General features: G+C 49.1%; 1 protein-coding gene across 1 annotated transcript; it reads left to right on the plus strand.

The window, feature by feature from the left end:
• The first annotated feature begins 1,825 nt into the window (after positions 1-1,825).
• LOC115900763 lies at positions 1,826-11,839 on the plus strand. Its single transcript, XM_030942367.1, has 6 exons — positions 1,826-1,892; positions 2,027-2,173; positions 4,011-4,154; positions 6,286-6,426; positions 8,965-9,096; positions 11,622-11,839. Exons 1-6 carry the CDS (start codon positions 1,826-1,828, stop codon positions 11,837-11,839), a joined length of 849 nt encoding a protein of 282 aa, XP_030798227.1.
• The last annotated feature ends 3,007 nt before the right edge of the window (positions 11,840-14,846 follow it).

A 14,846-nucleotide genomic window follows, 5' to 3' on the forward strand; every position in this document is an offset into this window, starting at 1 on the left:
GTGGCATGATGTCAGCTCACTGCAACTTCTGCCCCCGGGTTCAAGCGATTCTCCTGCCTCAGCCTCCCAAGTAGCTGGGACTACAGGCGCGTGCCACGATGTCTGGTTAATTTTTTTTTTTTTTTTTAAGTAGAGACAGAGTCTCGCCATATTGGCCAGGCTGGTCTCGAACTCCTGGCCTCAAGTGATCTGCCCACCCTGGCCTCCCGAAATGCTAAGATTCCAGGTATGAGTCACTGCGCCTGGCCCACCTGTCTAATTTTTAAATTTTTTTTAGAGGCTGGGTCTCACTATGTTTTTCAGGCTGGTCTTTGACTCCTGGGCTCAAGCAGTCCTCCCACCTTGGCCTCACAGAATGCTGGGATTACAGGTGCGAGCCCCTGTGCCTGGACACAACCTATTAATAGTAGTAGTAATAATAATAACATGTCCCCCTGTCCTTCTCTGGCCTTACTGAGTAGTCCCAGGCTTTCCCCACATGCCTCTCAGGACTCAGTTTCCCCATCTCGATGCTCTTTCAGTCCCCTCTCTTGCCGGGTGTCCTAGTGGCCAGGGTGGTGGGTGGGGCTGCTATCTCCCTGGCCTGTTTGCTCTCCCTCTTCCGGGGCTGCTACCCTGGCCAAGGCCCTTGAATAAAAGGCAAGGGCACCTATGTCCTGCTTCCTTCTCTCCAGCCTGGATCATGCTCTGGCTCCTCTCTGCCCTGGTGCTCCTGGGAGCGCTGGCCACCCCAGCAGGTAAGCGAGTCGTGGTCCATCAGAAAGGGAGAGGGTCGGCTCAAGATCACATGGGGTGGTGGGAGTCCGGCTTTAGAGTCTGGACCCCAGGTCCTTCTAACTGGGCTCACTGTCTAGCAGAGGCAGAAGAAAAGGGCGGCTGAGAACCTGGTTCTGGAACCAAGTTGCCTGGGTTCAAATCCTGACTCTGCCACTTCTTAGTTGTGTGACTCCAGACAAATCACAAAACCTCTCTTGCCTCATTTTTTCTGTGAAGTGGTGACAATGCCCCCTGTCTCAGAGGGTTGTTGAGGCATTGGTTGAATCCACATGTTTGAGGAGTTCAGAACAGTGCCAGCCTGGCAATGGCTCTGTTTGAGGGTGAGCTCTGCTGGATTATCCAGGAGCAGTTACTGTTACTCTTTTACCTCGTCTGCTTGTCTCCCCTTTGGCTCTAATTCTGCCACCTTTGCCTGAGTTGGGAATTAAGTGGTTTGGATCCTGGCCAGGACCTCACTGTGTGATCTTGAATTGAAACCTTAAACCCAGCAGCTCCCACTTAGAGATTCGGTGATTCCCATCTCCAAACCTTTGCCTGCATTGTTTCATCGACTTGGAATGCCATTCGCACTCCTCACAACAAAGAAAGTTGTTGATCTCCCAATGGCCCTCAGTTTTATTCTTTATTTTATTTTATTTTCGAGACAGGATCTCACTCTGTTGCCCAGGCTGGAGTGCAGTGGTGCAATCTTAGCTCACCGCAGCCTGAACTTTTGGGCTCAAGTCATCCTCAGCTTCCTGAGTAGCTGGGATTACAGGCATGAGCCACCATGCCTGACTAGTCCTATTCTTGAATCGTGTGTGTGTGTGTGTGTGTGTGTGTTCTTTGTCTTTCTCAAACTGCAGAGTCTGATCACTGTTCTCTTCCTTGCAGGAAGCTCCAAGACATGTCCAGCCTGCTCTTTGCTGCGAAACTGCACTAAAATAACTTGTCCTTCTGCCCAGGACTCCTGTTTGTTTAGCCAGATGCAGCTGGGTGGGGGACCGGGCTGGGGACTGGACAGGGGCTGGGCGGAGAGAATGGACAAAGGCGGTGGTTGGAAGGGGGCATGGATGAGGCATCCTGGGACTGGAGATTGCCAGCCCTGCCTCATAGCTCAGCCTGGTGCTGCTGGGGTAAAGGGCAGAGGGCAGCTCAACAGCAGAAGAGGCCCTGGATTGGCCATGGGGATTGCTATAGAGTGGGCAGAGGTCCTGGAGGGCTTGGAAAGCAGGGGCTCTAATCTACCTTCCTCAACCTCTATCCCTAGAAAATGGGACTCTCATTGAGAAGGGGTCATGTGTGGCCCCTGGAGAATGCCAAGAAGGTGTCTACGCCCTGACCTACGGCCCCCATGCAAGTCTCTGGGTCAGCACAGCCTGTTGCGAAAACAACTGCAGTAGCCTTCCCCAGCAAGGTTTGTTGGGGGACCTCGGGCTCACACACCAGGGTAGGGTGGGTGTCATGCGGACCCGGCCTCAATTTCCTGCCTCACAGCCTTTTGTCTGACTGATTGGGGCAAGAAGGAGACCCTCAGTTTTCTCATCTGGAAAATGGGTGTGATGTAGGTTTTAAAGGGTGTTCATCCCCTAAGCTGGCATGTGGTAGACACTCCTTTTGTTGCCATGCTTATTGAATATTGGGAGGCTAAAGAGATCTCCAAGCTCTTTTCTGTCTCTCTCTCTCTCTCTTTTTTTTTCTTTTTTTGAGACAGAGTCTCACTCTATTGCCCAGGCTGGAGTACAATGGCGCAATTTTGGCCTACTGCAAACTCCACCTCCCTGGTTCAAATGATTCTCGTGGCTCAACCTCACAAGTAGCTGGGATTACAGGTGTATACCATCACATCCGGCTAATTTTTGTATTTTTCATAGAGTTGGGGTTTCGCCATGTTGGCCAGTCTGGTCTCAAACTCCTGACCTTAAGTGATCTGCCCGCCTGGGCCTCTCAAAGTGCTGGGGTTACAGGCATGAATCACTGTGCCCAGCCTCTTTTTTTGTCTTTAATAGAGGGGCTCCCCTTGAAGGCTAGTCAAACAGAACAAGAAACCTCACAAGTGGTGACAGGCCCAGGTCTAGGGTGAGCCCAGCCAGGAGCCCAGGATGCCAAAAAAATTTTTTTATTTTTTATTTTTTGACAGAGTCTTACTCTGTCGCCCAGGCTAGAGTGCAGTGGTGTGATCTTGGCTCACTGCAACCTCTGCCTCCTGGGTTCAAGCAATTCTCCCTCAGCCACCTGAGTAGCTGGGATTACAAGCGCATGCTACCACACCAGGCTGGTTTTTGTATTTTTAGCAGATATAGGGTTTCCCCATGTTGGCCAAGCTGGTCTCAAACTCCTGGCCTCAAACAATCCACACACTTTGGCCTCCCAAAGTTCTGGGATTACAAGTGTGAGCCCTCGTGCCCAGCCACAGGGTGCAAAATTTAAGGAGATGCTCACTGTAAGGGATGGCCCTCTACTTGCACAACCGTGAAAAGTCATGCCTCCTCAAATTTTGGGCCCCTGGTGTCACTCTAGACCTGGCCCTGGGTGGTGACAAAAATCACTTTTCGTTGCTTGGTTATTTCTTCTAAGAAGGAATTCGTAGCAATGGGGAGAGGTAGCCATCCTTTCAAATGAGTGGGATTTCCCGCTTCCTAATTTGTGTCTAATTTTCCTCCCAAACTGTGTCTCTCAGCAAAATAAAACCCCCAGGTTCAAGTTAAGAGGTGGGCATGCTATTCAGAATATAAAATGCTAGGTATGATTAAAACTGCATTAATTTTTTTTAGACAGTCTTGCTCTGTCGCCCAGGCTGGAGTGCAGTGATACAATCTTGGCTCACTGCAACCTTCGCCTCTTGGGCTCAATCCATCTCACACCTCAGCCTCCTGAGTAGCTGCGGCTACAGACACGTGCCACCATACCTGGCAAATTTTTTTTGCATTTTGTAGAGATGGAGTTTCGTCATGTTGCCCAGGCTGGTCTGGAACTCCTGGGCTTAAGCCTTCCACCTGCCTCAGCCTCCCAAAGTGCTGGGATTATAGGCGTAAGCCATTGTGCCCAGCCTCAGGTCTCAAAACGTTCTTTGCAGCCCCTGAAAACTTATTCTGGGGCCAGGTGCAGAATCACTTTGGAGGGAAATGATCTGGATTGTGGGAGTAAAGGCAGTGAGAGAGGGAAGGCAGGAGAACAGAGGCCTGGTGAGGAAGGATGGCTGTAGGGGTGTTCCTTAGCCCCCACCCCACACTGACTTTATCGACTCCCACCAGAGGCAGGGCCCAAGGCCAAGCTCAACACTGTGAAATGTCACTACTGTTCCGGGAATATGTCAGCTTCATGTGACTCCCTTTTGGTCATGAACTGCACTGGGAAACAGACTGCATGTGTCACCCTCAACGGGACCTGGAGTAGAGGTAAGGGCCCCTTCACAGGAGGTCATTTGGGTGGCAGGTTTCTTCCCACCTGCACAAATAAAGCTTGAGCTTCATTTGCATTTGTGTCCCGGTTATCTATTGTCCTTTAACAAATCACCCACAGGCCAGGAGCAGTGGCTCACGCCTGTAATCCCAGGACTTTGGGGGGCTGAGGTGGGAGGATTGCTTGAGCCCAGGAGTTCAAGACCAACCTGGGATACATAGTGAGTTCCCATCTCGGAAAAAAAAAAAAACCCAACTCACTCACAAGATGGGTGGCTAAAAATGACAATCATTTGATGATCTCTTCCAGTTTCTTTGGGTTGGGAATTCAGGAAGAGCTCCTTTGGAGAGTTCAGGGTCTCTCATGTGTTATAGTCAGAGGGTGTTAGGAGCTGGAACTGCTGGGGCAGGAATAACCAGGGGCTTTCTGAGCACCTCTTGCATATATGTAAAAACAGGGCCTTTCCACGTGGCCTCTCCACATTGGTTAGATTGAGCTTCCTCCCATCATGGCTACCTCAAGGCTCTTTACATGGTTGCTAACGATTTCATTCAGCAAAGTTATAGCGGCTTGGTCTTTATGGCTCAGCCTTGGAAGTCATGTAATGTGACTTCTATTCTGCTTTATTGATTGAAATGGTCACAAAAGTTCTATCTGGTTTCAAGATGGAAGAGGCATGGACCCCACTTGTTGACGTGTCACAGATTTGCAGAGATATTTTTAAATCACCACTATGATTTGCAAACAGTTGGAGGAGAGGCCTTTTCAGCAAAAGATTTATAATATAACCATAGTAGCCAGAGGATAAACTAATTATGAAGCCAACCAAAGAATCGAGAGCAGTAGCTTGGGCTTCTGCTTTTGGCAGTATGGTGGACTTGATCCTCTAAAATGTCTTTTGCTCCAAACAGTGGCATACTGGGAAGGTGGAGGACAGAGACAGTGAAATAGAGGAAGTGGCCCATCATGGTGGGGAGGAGCATTTTATCACTGACATTGTTTAGAATTGCTGGTACTACATGGTGATAATAAAAAGCAAACTGATCTTTTAGTTGGTTTTATGATTTTAAAAAATTCTCTATAGGCTGGGCATGGTGGTTCACGCCTGTAATCCCAGCACTTTGGGAAACTGAGGCAGGTGGATCACTTGAGAACAGGAGTTTGAGACCAACCTGGCCAACATGGTGAAACCCTGTTAAAAATACAAAAATTACCCGAGTATGGTGGCACACACGTGTAATCTCAACTACTTGGGAGGCTCAGGTAGGAGTGAGCCGAGATTGTGCCACTGCACTCCAGCCTGGGTGACAGAGTGAGACTCTGTCTCAAAAAAAAAAATTCTCTATAGACAATAAACCCCTTATAGCCTGTTCCCAGGATGGACTGCTCCCATTCCCTACCCCTGCTTAGTATGCCACTGTTTACAGATGAACAAGATCCTATACAGAAATACTTTTCCACACTTTTTCGGGTTGCAGAAAGTTAAGAAAATTTCCACATGTCCCTAAGCAAAACAAAAATGTGAACAGAAATCAGAATGGGAGCAGTGAGAAAACATGGAAGGCACAGTGGTCTGGGAGCAAATGCTGATAATAGCCTGCTTTAGGTAAATAGGTTTTGGGCTGGCAGCATGCTTCTGGAATTTAGATTCCCACATAAGCTAGGGGACCTTGGACAGAGGCTGAAATGATCCCTGGTCAGTAGCACCTCCTGGCACTCAGTAGAAGCAAAAGCAAGTCCTTTCCAGGGAAAAGCTCCCAGGATTCCCACAGATGAATATCAACCAAATATGAGCTCACAATCATAGTTCATGAAAGGCGCAAGGAAACAAGCCACCATGAGTGATAGCAGAAATAACAAATCAGAGATACAGACCTGTGAGGAGCTCAGCTATTGTAATTATCAGCTGTAGAACATAGCATAACTGTATATGATATGTCTGAAGGAATAAGCTTAGAATCACAAATGTGAGCAGGCAACAAGAGGTTGTAAAAACTGACCAGGTAGATTTGAAACTGAATCATATAGAACTACTAAGATGGGAACTTTCAGATAGCGAAAGATAGACATCAAGGTGGGAGGGTTGGACTCTGAGCCTCTTGTTGCAATCTCCTCTCATTTCTGCAGGGGGTCCCCAAATTCTGAAGGGCTGTGCTACACCAGAGGTCTGCAACTTACATGAGAATGCCACCCTGGGTCCAGAAGACTCTGGATTTCATCTCACCGCTAAGCCTGAATGCAACTACCTTACTCCTCCTACACAGCCAGGTGCTTTGAACCCTGCCTTTCTTACCTCCCTGGATCCCATATGCTCTTTTCAAACCTATGTGTTCCCAGGGTGTCCACATTCCCTATGATAATGCTCCCAATGAGTACAATTACCCATACACACACACCCCCCACCTGACACACTCAGAAGCAGAACATCTATTGGCACATATCCACAAACATCCACATTTACATCCTAGCACCCAAAACAAATATGCAGAGGTGCATACATTTCTAAACATGAACATACTGTGAACATATCATGTGAGTGAGATTAAAGATCCACACTCTGTTTAAATGGATCTGAGCCTGGGAAGCATGGCAAAACACCGTCTCTACAAAACAACAACAACAACAAAACAAAGCCAGGCATGGTGGCATGTGCCTGTGGTCCCACCTACTTGGGAGGCTGAGGTAGGAGGATGGCTTGAGCTCAGTAGGCAGAGGTCACAGTGAGCTGAGATTGCATCACTGTACTCCAGCCTGGGTGACAGGGCAAGACTCCTTCTCAAAAAAAAAAGGAAGAAAAGAAAAATTTGATGGTGTTTTCTCTCTTTTCTTCACTTCCTTGCTTGTGAAAGAAGACAGATTTGCCAATAGTCTTCTTTTGGCTTAACAAAGAACATTCACAAGAAGTTTTGTCTTCCGCAAAAGTGATATGCTAATTGAAATAGTATTTACTGGGGCCACAGTTTATTAAGCAATTCAAACAACTCAACAGAGGGATAGATGTTTTAGAGGTGAGAAAGGCAATTTTCTCTGGATAGAGCTGCATTCCCTCAGCTCCAGAGATATAGAGGAAACTTTGTTAGAAACTACACCAGAAAGGACCATTCTCTGTGTGTGTGTGTGTGTGTGTGTGTGTTTAGAGACAGAGTCGCCCTCTGTTACCCACGTTGGAGTGCAGTGGCACGATCATGGTTCGCTGCAGCCTTGACTTTCCAAGCGTAAGTGATCCTCCTGCCTCAGCCTCCTGAGCAGCTCGCACCACAGGCACACACCGCTACACTCAGCTGATTTTTAAATTTTTTTTAAGAGACTAGGTCCTCCTTGTCTTGCCAAAGCTGAAGGACCATTCTGTGATGCAAAAGAGAGTGTGTTTACTGGCGCGGTGGCTCATGCCTGTAATCCCAGCACTTTGGGAGGCTGAGGTGGGAGGATCACGAGGTCAAGAGATTGAGGCCATCCTGGCTAACACGATGAAACCCCGTCTCTACTAAAAATACAAAAAATTAGCCAGGCGTGGTGGTGGGCGCCTGTAGTCCCAGCTACTCGGGAGGCTGAGGCAGGAGAATGGTGTGAATCCAGGAGGCGGAGTTGCAGTGAGCCGAGATCGCATCATCACACTCCAGCCTGGGTGACAGAACGAGACTATCTCAAAAAAAAAAAAAGGCTCATCGAAGAGTGTGTTTACTGAATTTGCAGGCAAAGCCGAAACATTCTCACCTTAGCTTCTTCAAATCTCCAGCTGCCAGGATTTTTCTTTTTTTAAACTGAGCAGTGGATTTTTTTTTTTTTTTTTTTTTTTTTTTTTTTGTGAGACAGAGTCTCACTCTGTCAGTCAGCCTGGAGTGCAATGGTGTGATCCCGGTTCATTGCAACCTCTGCCTCCTGGGTTCAAGCTATTCTCCCTGCCTCAGCTTCCCAGGTAGCTGGGATTACAGGTACCCACCACCACGTCTGGTGAATTTTTTATTTTTTGTATTTTTAGTAGAGACAGTGTTTTGCCATGTTGGCCCGCCTCGGCCTCCCAAAGTGCTGGGATTACAGGCATGAGTCACTGCGACCGGCCCTGAGCAGCAGATTTAATTAATTATCACAATGAAGAAAAAAGGCTGACTTGGGAGCTCAAAATTTACAATATGGAAAGAAAAAGGGCAAAATAGGAAGACTAACAACAGAAATGTGGGACACGGAGTTTCTGCACACATGATCCCTGTGGACACAGACACGGAACATATCTATGCATGGACACACAGGCTTTCATATACATGACATGGAAAAGAGGCACAAGCACCCACAAGCATACAAGAGCACAAAATATACACAGGCAAGCTGAAATACATTACCAACATCCACGAACGCTCACATCTGTACACCAACATATCTATATATATGTATAAGCACCCCCACACCTTGATGGAAACACAAACACACCCAGCCACAGAAACACACACATACCCTTAAAACCAGCTTTATACACATACACATAAACACACACCCTTGTTTACGCAGACATGCAGGTAAACACCTACTCACACAGTGTCCTGCAGAGCTACACACACACACATCCCTGCCCTCCTGCAGACAGTTTCAGAAACACACAGATAATTCAACACAGGAAGGCACAGCCAGATGTGCACACAGACTTAACAGGCCTGCAAACTTGCACACACAAATGGCATTCTTGCAGAAGTGCGCACACGAAGGCACTTTCGCGCACTCATGGGCACATATTGATGTGCCCAGAAACTCAGCTCCGTGCACGTGCATGCACACTAGTTGTCTCCCATCCAGTTCATCTTCCTCTGTCCCCAGGTCCTCATGCAACTGTGACACACGCCAAAGCTGAGACCACCATCTGCTTCACCTGCTCAGACCTCCACAGCTGTGGCCCACTTCCGTGCCCAGAGGATAATAACTACTGCCTTCAGATCGCAGGCATCACAGGTGAGTGCCCATGGGGACAGAAATGGGGCCTGGGGCACAGCAAGACCTATCCTCACTCTCCCACTTTGCTGCCTAGCTCCAGCCATTGTAGCCTTTTCCTGAGCATGCAGGACAGAGGCTGGGGTGCAGTGGAGGGTGTGAGTTTAAAATCTACTGCCATTGTTGTTTAAGTTACTGCTGAATAACGAATTGGCCAGAACTTAGTGGCTTAACTGGTCACAAAAAGACAAATACTGTATGATTTCACTGAGTTATCTAGAGTAGTCAAAATCATTGAAACAGAAGATAGAATGGTGGTTGCCAGAGGTTGTGGGGAGGGGGAAATGGAAGTTGTTCGATGGGTACAGTTTCAGTTGTGCAAAATGAGTTCTAGAGATCTGTTACACTCAACAATGTGAATATAGTTAACATTACTGAATGGTGCACTTAAAAATTGTTAAGAAGGCCAGCTGGGCGTGGTGGCGCACACCTTTAATCCCAGCACTTTGGGAGGCCAAGGCAGGAGGATCATCTGAGGTCAGGAGTTTAAGGCCAGCCTGGCCAACATGGTGAAACCCCATTTCTACTAAAAATATAAAAATTAGCTGGGTGTGGTAGTATGCACCTGTAGTCCCAGCTACTTGGGAGGCTGAGGCAGGAGAATTGCTTGAACACGGGAGGTGGAGGATGCAGTGAGCCAATATCATGCCACTGCACTCCAGCCTGGGTGACAGAGTGAGACTCCGTCTCAAAAAAAATAAAAAATTGTTAAGAAAGCCACACATGATGGTTTATGCCTGTAATCCCAGCACTTTGGGAGTCTGAGGCAGGAGAATCACTTGAGGCCAGAAGTTCAAGACCAACCTGGGCAACATAGTGAGACTCCATCTCTATTTTTTTTTTAAAGGTTAAGAGGGTATATATTATATTGTGTGATTTTCAAAAAAAAAAAAAAAATCACAACTGGAAAAAAAAGCTTCTCGGGTTAGACAAGTATTTGTTATTTCTCACAATTCTGCAGCTGACTGGGCTCAGCTGGGCGGTTCTGCCCTAAGTGGTAAAGGCTGAGGTCACTTACGTGATTGCATTCAGCTGGGAGCTTGACTGCAACTGGAATGTTCAAGACAGCTGGGGAGAGCATCTCTCCTCTGAGCTCTTACCAGTCAGTTTCCTAGCTTGAGCTTCCTTACAGTATGGTGACTGGCTTCTGAGAAGGAAGAAGTGGGAACAACCAGGCCTTTTTCCTTTCTTTTTTTTTTTTTTTTTTTGAGACAGATTCTTGCTCTGTCGCCCAGGCTGGAGTGCAGTGGCATGATCTCGGCTCACTGCAAGCTCCGCCTCCCGGGTTCACTCCATTCTCCTGCCTCAGCCTCCCGAGTAGCTGGGACTACAGGTGCCCGTCACCATGCCCAGCTAATTTTTTGAATTTTTTTAGTAGAGACGGGGTTTCATCTTTACTGTTAGCCAGGATGGTCTACGATCTCCTGACCTCATGCTCCGCCCGTCTCGGCCTCCCAAAGTGCTGGGATTACAGGCGTGAGCCACTGCGTGTGGCCACAACCAGGCTTTCTAAGTGATAGACCCAGAACTGTCACAGTGTCAGTTCTGCCACAGTCTATTTGTCAGAGCAAATCCCAAGGCCAGCTCAGATTTAAGGGGTGAGGTAATAGATTCCACCTCTTGATGACAGAGTGGCAAGGTTAGGTTGCACAAGAGCGTGCAGGATAGGGGATACAGTTGTGGCCATCTTGGTACCTACTACAACTCTCTGGGCAGGCAGGCCCCCTTAAGGCTCCTGTCACTCTGCCCCCATAGAAGGAAAAACTGGACTCTTCTGTAAATGGGAAGAGGAGTTCAACTTGAAATCGGCTCTTTGCTATCTTTTTACAGCATAAAGAGGCATAATAAAGATGGTGTTCCAGTCTCCAGTTCTAGATATTTCTGGGATCTTAGAGAAGTTTCTTACTAAGTCCATGAGGTGCTCATAGACAGGGTGGGGAGACTTCACAGGTACAGAGCCGCCCTATTAATTGGAACCGTAAGGAGAGAAGGCAAAGGATCATGGAAGGCTTTCTGAACTATGTGATTTTTTATTGTTGTTGTTATTTTGAGACAAGGTCTCACTCTGTCACCCAGGATGGAGTGCAGTGGTGCAAACTTGGATCACTGCAGCCTTGACCTCCTGGGCTCAAGTGACCCTCCCACCTCAGCCTCCCAAGTAGCTGGGACTGCACCACTATGTCTGGCTAATTTTATTTTATTTTTTGTAGAGGCGGGGGTCCTACTATGTTGGCCAGACTGTTCTTGAACTCCTGGGTTCAAGTGATCCTCCTGTCCCAAAGTGCTAGGATTATAGGTGTGAACCATTGCCCCCAGCCTGAACTTAATGTGTCTTAATGAACAATGACCAGCTTTGGATGTATTATGGGGAGATCTCAGGCAGAGTGAATGCCATCAGGGAAATACCCAGAGAGATTTGGGGAGTTCGGTTGGGTGGTGGGTTGTGATTGCCTTTCCTTACTAGTCTGGCCTCCATCTCTCTCCAGACTTTGGAGAAGGTAACCCTGTCTCCTGGAGAAACGGTTTCTGTGTGACCTCCAAGGACTGCAAATTTGGCAACTCCATCTATGCCCTGACCTATGGCGTTGGCTTTGGCTTCTGGGTCAACACCACCTGTTGCCAAGGCAACTGCCAGGAGCCCACCCCTCTCGGTATGCTGTCACCAGAAAACAGTCAGATGGGTGGCCACGGAGGTGGTGGGTGACTCTGGAGGCAAAGTTGGGGAAGGAATGCAGGAAGGAACATCACTCAACCCCCATCCACAACCAGGCTGCCCTCAGGCACCCTGACCCCAGCTTGGGAGGAAATCCCATCAAAGTCATGACAATGTCAAGGTCGTGACAATATTAAGGTCGTGACAATGTGGTAGAGCCTAGGAGTGCACCAAGGGCTCCGGGAGGTCCTGAGATTCCTTCTGACTGATCCTCATCCTCTTCTACACAGCAATTCATCTGGCCTCACACACCCTGAGTGAGATCTTGTGTCCTACATGTCCTGGGAGCTCCTTGGAGCCCTGCAATTCCTCCTTCTACATGCAGTGTCCCAGTGGGGAAACTGAGTGTGTCCAGCTGGACCTGACGTCTGAAGAAGGTAATGGGGACAGCACGTGTGTGTGTGTGTGTGAAGGTAATGGGGACAACACGCCTGTCTGTGTGTATGTATGTGTGAAGAAGGTAATGGGAACAGCATGTGTGTGTATGTATGTGTGTGCACATGTGTGTATGCATGAGTGAGCCTGAGCATGTTGGATTTGGACACTGGTGTGCTTGAGTTTGGAGTCTCCCTCCATTCTTTACTCTGTGTAGCTCAAGGCAAGGGACTTTATCTCTTTGAGCCTCAGTTTTCTCTTCTGGTAATTGGGGATGGTAGACACACACCTTGAAGGGCATTGTGAGGACAAAGTGAACTTATGAGGGAGGTGACAGAGTAAAGGGCATGAGAACAGGACTCTAGGGCCAGGCTGCCTGGGTTCAAATCCTGAATCCACCACCTATGAGCTGGGTGACCTTGACCAGGTGACTTTGCCTCTCTGTGCCTCAGTTTCTCTATCTGTAAAAGGGGATAACTTGGTATGCAACAAGTTCTTTAAAAAACAGGGGAGGGCCGGACATGGTGGCTCACGCCGGTAATCCCAGCACTTTGGGAGGCCAAGGTGGGCAGATCATGAGGTCAGGAGATTGAAACCATCCTGGCTAACGTGGTGAAATCCCATCTTTACTAAAAATACAAAAAATTGGCCCAGCATGGTGGCAGGTGCCTGTAGCCCCAGCTACTCGGGAGGCTGAGGCAGGAGAATGGCATGAACTCAAGAGGCGGAGCTTGCAGTGAGCTGAGATCCGGCCACTGCGCTCCAGCCTGGGCGACAGAGCGAGACTCCGTCTCAAAAACAAAACAAAACAATGACAACAACAACAAAAAACAAACAGGGGAGGCCGGGCGCGGTGGCCCACACCTGTAATCCCAGCACTTTGGGAGGTTGAGGCGAGCGGATCATCTGAGGTCATGAGTTCAAGACCAGCCCGACCAACATGGAGAAACCCCATCTCTACTAAAAATACAAAATTAGCCAGGCGTGGTGGCGCATGCCTGTAATCCCAGCTACTTGGGAGGCCGAGGCAGGAGAATCGCTTGAACCCGGGAGGCAGAGGTTTGGTGAGTCGAGATCGCACCACTGCACTCCAACCTGGGCGACAGGACTCTGTCTCAAACAAACAAACAAACAAACAACAACAACAACAACAACAACAAAACAGGGGAGTAACAACAGTCGCTAAGTCCTAAGACTGTTGAGAGAATTGAGTAAGATAATCCACTAAACTATATCAGTGCTGTCTGAAAGAAATGTAATGTAAGACACGTGTGTAATTTAAAATGTTCTGGGCCAGGTGTGGTGGCTCACACCTGTAATTCCAGCACTCTAGAAGGCCAGGATCGCTTGAGCCTGGAAGTTTGAGGTCAGCCTGGGCAACAGAGGCTGACCCTCTCTCTACAAAAAATTGTCAAAATAATTAGCTGGGCCTGGTGGTACAACCTGTAGTCGCAGCTACTCAGGAGGCTGGGGTGGGAGGATCACCAGAGCCCAGGAGGTCGAGACTGCAGTGAGCCGTGACTGTGCCACTGCACTCCAGCCTGGGTGACAGAGAGAGAGACCCTGTCTCATTAAAAAAAAAAAAAAAAAAAAAATTTAAAAAGGAAACAAACATTGCACACAAGTGAAAACACACCTGTAACATACGTGTAAGGTAGAAGGAGTGACAAATGAGATAGACAGCGGTGACCAGCCTCCAGCTCAAGGAAAAGAACATTCCTGATGAGTTTTCACGAAGGACATGGACTCGAGGGGCTCGCAGACACTGTGCGTGTGCAAGGCACTCTGCCTGAGCGCGCCCCCACGTCCCCTCCTTGTACCCTGTCTCCGTCTCTGCAGGCGGCCGGAACGTGAGCGTACGCGGCTGCGGCTCCAGAGACCTGTGCAGCGCCCTGTACTGGACCCACGGGCTCCCGGTGCTACCGAGACATAGGCTGTCCAGCCACTGCAGCCCCGGCCGCCGCGCGGTCCTAGAGTCCCACTGCCGCTCGGGCGCCGCGCCCGGCCTCCGCCTCACCCTGCCGGTTCTGGCGGCAGTCCTGGCGACCGCGACGCTGTCCTAAGGAATCCCGCCTGGACCACCCTGCCGTCCAGGAGGCCCCCTCCTCCTGCTTGTTGGGCACGTCGCTAGATGGTGCCCTGGCTCCCCTCTGCTGGGGCAATGAGCAGACCTGGAAGCTTCTGGTGAGAAACTCAGGAAGTAGGGGTGATCTGCCTCCCTCAGACTAGTGCTTCCCAAAGCCAGACCTTCTGCTCCAGACTCAGGGCTTACTCACGGCTAAGTCCTCTTTCCTCCCACCAGGGCCCCAAAGGCCATGCCTCCATCAGCCTAGGGTGTGTCTTCCCCCCTCAGACTAAGGCCACTCACCCCCTGCTGAGATCAGACCTTTGCTCAGCTCAGGCGGGGGTCGGGGGGCGCGCTGTACCTCCCCACTCTGATTGGCACTTTCCCCAAGGCCAAACCTCCTCACTCAGAAGAGGGCTGTTCTTCTTCCTCAGGTTAGAGACACCCCCATAGCTACACATTCTTTCCTTTAGATCAGAGGCCCTCAAAGACTAAGCCTCCTTCTTCAAACGAGGGGGTCCCCAACATCCGGCTGCTCCTGGACACCAGGGATGTGTC

Source organism: Rhinopithecus roxellana, chromosome 12 (assembly GCF_007565055.1).
Source record: "Rhinopithecus roxellana isolate Shanxi Qingling chromosome 12, ASM756505v1, whole genome shotgun sequence".
NCBI classification, from domain to species: domain Eukaryota; kingdom Metazoa; phylum Chordata; class Mammalia; order Primates; family Cercopithecidae; genus Rhinopithecus; species Rhinopithecus roxellana.